The sequence below is a fragment of the Cynoglossus semilaevis genome, chromosome 17 (genome assembly GCF_000523025.1).
Source record: "Cynoglossus semilaevis isolate Cse_v1.0 chromosome 17, Cse_v1.0, whole genome shotgun sequence".
Lineage (NCBI taxonomy): Eukaryota > Metazoa > Chordata > Actinopteri > Pleuronectiformes > Cynoglossidae > Cynoglossus > Cynoglossus semilaevis.
The window spans coordinates 1,653,181-1,658,321 of record NC_024323.1 but is presented as its reverse complement, the minus strand read 5'-3'; the positions used below and the strand labels follow the sequence as shown (position 1 = coordinate 1,658,321).

The following is a 5,141-nucleotide window of genomic DNA, read 5'->3' as shown; positions in this document are numbered from 1 at the left end:
TTCAGGCGAAAGTGTCAGGAGCTAAAAAAAAAAAAAAAATTAAAAAAAATACAATAAATCCTCTTTAGTGCGAACACACCCACTGTTGAGCAGAGGCCATGGGCGGCCATGGACGTGGGCTCTGTCCATATTGACTCAGTCGATGACAAATATAATGATGGCTCAGGGTTCATTCTGCATAGGATATTACTTTGATGGTTTCCCCCTGTCATACCATGTTCGATTACAGCTGGAGCAGCTGTTTAAAGTTTCAAATATTTCACATTTCCCTGATGTTTTGTTCCTACTGCTGTTTCTTAGAGCACTGAAACGGTTTATGCACTTAGTGTTTAAAAAAGGCAATTGGAATTCCAGTGAGGGACTGATGCAGCGTTTACATCAGGGGTGTCAAACATACGGCCCGTGGGCCAAAACCGGCCCGCTTAAAGAATTTTGAAAATAATACAAAAAATACACAATACATGTTCAGGGAATGTTTTGTAAAATTATATTTTGTTAAATATGAAGATTTATCACATGCATGAAAACAAAGGGAAAATATGGACTTTTTGTTATTTATTTATGTCTAATTAGGTTGTATGCAGCCCCTGATTCAAAATTAGTTTGACACCCCTGAGTAATAATAACCTAATAATAATAATACTAATAATAATAATATTTATTATTATTATTATTATTATTATCATTATTACAGTAATACCTTGAGATACTAGCATAATCTGTTCCAGGATCGAGCTAGTAACTTGAAGTGCCCGTATCTAACTTAACTGAACTTAGCTTACATTTTCTTTTTTCAATTTGTATTGTATTTGTCTTTCTTTAGTGGGCATCACCTCATATTTATCGACAATTTCATGCTTTATTTCCATGGTCATCATGCGTTTCTTCTTCTCACTACCATCCTTACCACTCTCTCTCTTAGGACGCAAACGCAATACGGAAGACTCGCGAGCGATGCGTACGGAAGTCGACGAACACGTGAAGTGAACAAGTGAGGTTCAAGTAATCATGGGAAAAGGCGAACGGCGAATCACCGACCTGTCAACGGAGACGGCAGCCAGTGTGAAGCTGCTGGCGTACATGGTGAGATTGATGAAGAAGTGCACCACTTTGCACATGAAGGAGCCGAACACCCAGCCCTCCAGGGAGTAAATGGTCGCTTGGAACGGGACGCAGAAAATAATGAAGAAGAAGTCGGCCACGCTCAGGTTGAGTATGAAGAGGTTGGTGGTGTTGTAGCCCACTTGTCCGCTCCGCAACAGCACGGCCAGCACCAGGCTGTTGCCGACGGTTCCCAGCAGGAAGATGAGCGAGAAGACCACCGACACGATCACGCTGGTGGGGTTCAGCTGGTAGCTGTCGGACGCGTTGTTCTGACCTACAGACCTGCTTAAGTCCTCGAAGTCGGCCATTTTGGATTTCTGAAAAAACAACAGGAAAGAATTAATAATAACACATTTCTTAATTTATATATTTTTTCTGTGGCCTCGTACTAAATGACCTATGAACTGGCACTGGTCCCTGAACCGGGGGTTGGGAACCCCTAACCTAAGCTTCCATATTGTAGCGTTAGGCATGCCTGCCTTGCAAGTAGAGAGCAGAGAGTCCCGGGTTCGATTCCCAGAGGATCACTTGGTGCCTCTAGGGGGCATCCTGTTACAGCAAATCTACCGGTAACACCTGAAAGTTCAAATAATAATAATAATTATTATTAAATACCTTAGATTTAGCCAGAAATTCAGCTCTCAACCTACGACGGAGGTCAAGGCCATTCAAAAGAATTATTTTTCCACTTCAATCCATTAATAAAAAAATTAATTATTTCCTGTTTGGATTAGAATTCACTTAGAGGAAAGCTGTTAATGACCAAGCGGAAGAATTTTTAATTACAGCTTTAAAATAAAACCCTGTGGAGTTAATGTCGACATGTTGCTTCTAATTAATGTCCGGTGGAGTCATGTTTCAAATACTAATAAGTTAAGAAATGGAACGCTGTCCCTAATTGGCTGGTGTGCGGTGACCTTTAGTTACTTATTGACGTTGTTTTCAGAAGCGTACGTGTGATCCCAAGAACGTCTACAACGCTGTCGATGCAAAGGCTCTTGGTGAAATTGTTGTATGGGACGACTTTTTTATTCGCAGTATTCCAGTGTTTGTACGTTTCCTGTAATGTCGGTGCCATTATTTTAAAAGTCATGAATAGCAGGTCAATTACTTGTAGTCTTGTTTGTTTGTTGTTGTTTGTTTTTTTTTTCTTCCTTTTAGGCAAAAGGAAATCAAAGCAATGCCTCATCATATTGAGCAATTTTTCAGTTTCTGACTTGATAAATGGACGCAGTGGATGAGTCATGATGAACATCGTCTTCAACTAAACACGTTGCGATTTCGCGTCGCTTAAGTGAACTGTGAGCAAATAGAAACTAGTAGATCATCATATTATATTACATATACTTTTAGCGACATATATTTTTTTGATGATCGGCAGCTGAGAAAACACAGGTTTAGGTTTGAGAAACCGGAAGTGTGGAAAAGAATCAGCAGCAGCACGGTGGTGGGTTGAAGCATTGCAGTGATGCTCAGTTAGCCTGCACTGCTATCATGTTGATTACACTCATTTGAGACCCTGCTATATAAAATCCGTGAACGTAAAACTAATTCAAACCCCTCATTTCGTATGGTTCGAAATTGATGCGGTGCTTCCAGGTTTTTCCGGCTACTGGGCAGATAAAAAAAAAATGTTTGTTTCTGTTTCCTTGAGCTCTAAGCACCAAGGCCATTCTTCTTCAACGTCTGACAACAACAACGCGTTGACTAAACCTTGACCCTTCGGCTGAACAACAACCGTGTTTTCAGCATCGATCACACACTTCTTATGTAACTTAACAGCGATTTTATCTGTTTCCTGTTTTGTAAATCTGTGTTTTTTCGCATTGACGTCAGGCGTGAGCAAACTGTCATCACAGGGGTAACAGAGCAGCAGAGATAATGATGAGACTGATGGATAAAAAAAAGATAGATTTGGTTGAGTGCAATTCAACGGGGTCACTGTGCAGCAGCATAGAGACCTGGTTTCCAGATATTGTTTTGAAAAAAAAAATCTAAAAATAACCCTTGTTTATCACCTTCGACCTTTGGATTCCTTCAATATTGTCACAATATCACCCCCATATTCAACAGCGGTTTCATGATGTGGTCGTAGTGAACTCACCGACCCTGGAATAAAACATGAAGTCAAACAAAGAGCTATGTGCATCAGGTTAGCAAGGCTTAGAATTTTTTTTTTTTTTTTTATGATTCTTGGGAACACAAAGCATAAGAGCAGCATGAAATAAGGTTGCACAAATATGTGTCGTTAAAAATCAGGGGTCTCCAAACCCTGGTTGGGGGACCGGTGCCGGTCCGTAGGTCATTTAGTACTGGGCCGCAGTGAAAAATTTTACTTCAGTTTTTATTAATTAATCAAAAAAATCCAGTCATATCCCTTTACTTTTTTCATTCAAACAGGTCATTCAGACTCTGATACTTACAGAAGAAAGTCTAAAAGATGTTTTGTTTTGAAAATGTAATAATCTTTCAACGAGGTTTTGGGTTTCCGCTGGTCTAAACTATTGCTTCTTTCCAGATACAATTGCTTGAAACCACATGAAGTCAAAGCAATCATTTCAGCAGCGAGAATCTCCTGCAGCAGAACTATGGTTTAGTCAGCTATAAAAAAATCCCCCAGTTACCTGTTGTTAAGCCAAAAAAGTCATCAATTATTTTATGTACTGTACATATGAACTCTGCTGGAAGTCACTCGGTATAATCAGAACCTCAGCTGGGAGTCAAGTGAAAGTGTTTAAAGACGAAGGTTGTGGTTATCACAGGTTTCTTACTGATGCTTAGAGTTAGAAAAAAAAAAAGAAAAAAAAATTTTATCCCGAAGGTTTCCTGCTGCTACTGCAGCTCATCTCTTCTTGACGTGGATATAATGTGGGTGAAGAAATGGAGCCGTGTTTCATGTGCGACTTTATCAAGGCCGGGGAGAAAAAAGGAGCTGATAAAAGGCAGGTGGGATGTGACATGACTCAGGAACCTTGGGACTTTGGCTTAACTCTGAGTGCGTTGTCAGATGTGATGATACAAATAGAAATAGAATTTGGTATCATGGTTAAACAGAACAGCAGCATTCAAGTGAATGAGACTGGGGGATCCTGGAACTGACTTGTCACGAGAGGTACCGGCGTTGACGAATCAAAGAGATGCTATTTATCCAAAAACTACAAAGATATAACATTGATTTTTGGTTATTTTTGGAAGGCAAAAAAAAAAAAAAAAAAAACACAGGCAAGGTCTGCAAACAAATCCAAATCGGGGAGTCTCCCGAGTGTGTTCCCTTTTGAACAGCAGAATCAGCATGCAAATCAGAAAGATGCACTGAGATGCACCTACCTTCCAGACTGATGATGATGAAGCTGGGGCGGGGGGAAGAGGAGGGTGAACAGAACCCAAAGCTGCAGCACTCGGTTCAAATCGGGGGAAATACACTCCCGGCAAAGGTGCTCTGAAGAGATGCTGGTACTGATACTTCAAACTGATGCCTCTCTCTGTCCACACGGTGGGCTCGGGCTGCTGGTTTGTCTCTCTCCATCCTCCGCCAACTCCTTCTCCTACCTACACCCCTCTCCCCCGTTGAGGACTCGCCCTCCTCCTCTATCTCCTCCCACTCCCCTCTCTCTCGCTCTCCCTCTCACTCTCTCTCTCTCACCACTTCCTTTTAAGCACTGCAGAATAAGGATGTGTGCCGTTGAGGAATGAAGAAGAGAAATCCATGCACGGTCGGTGCAGTAATGAGGAGGTTGGCCAATCAAACCTCTGAGGGATCGGCCTGCGGATCCCGGCATCACACTGTGCCACCGCCTTTGTATTAATCATTAATGTGTCTGGTTATGGAAGAGGCACAATTCAATTTGACAAATCAATTAAAGCCGGTCGACGAGGTTTGTCCCTGATGAGTTTGGGAAAAATAATGTGTCCACACTGTGTTAGAGCTTAAATGGAATGTAATGGCAGTAAATCAGCAGTATGTATTTTTTTTTTTTTTCAATTTAAGACAGGAGGCGACACCACGAGTAACATTAATAAGACTGATTATTTCTGTT

At 41.2% G+C, this 5,141-nt stretch overlaps 2 protein-coding genes across 3 annotated transcripts in view; one reads left to right on the top strand and one right to left on the bottom strand.

Annotated features, from left to right (window-relative positions):
• axin1 (axin 1) overlaps nucleotides 1-1,055 on the top strand; it is a 33,640-nt gene extending 32,585 nt beyond the window's left edge. The window contains exon 18 of the transcript XR_003052527.1: nucleotides 923-1,055. The gene's annotated coding sequence lies outside the window, so the exon portion shown is untranslated. The remainder of the gene's footprint in view (nucleotides 1-922) is intronic.
• Nucleotides 1-5,131, bottom strand: part of galr2b (galanin receptor 2b) — an 8,127-nt gene extending 2,996 nt beyond the window's left edge. The window contains exons 1-2 of one of the 2 annotated variants that reach the window (XM_025064850.1): nucleotides 1,502-5,131; nucleotides 1,039-1,421 (exon numbers count right to left, since the gene is read on the bottom strand). In XM_025064850.1, coding sequence (XP_024920618.1) covers nucleotides 1,039-1,412 — 374 coding nt within the window. In that variant the 5' untranslated portion in view covers nucleotides 1,413-1,421; nucleotides 1,502-5,131. The remainder of the gene's footprint in view (nucleotides 1-1,038; nucleotides 1,422-1,501) is intronic. The other variant, XM_008329295.3, reaches the window with a different exon arrangement.
• Nucleotides 5,132-5,141: the final 10 nt, after the last annotated feature.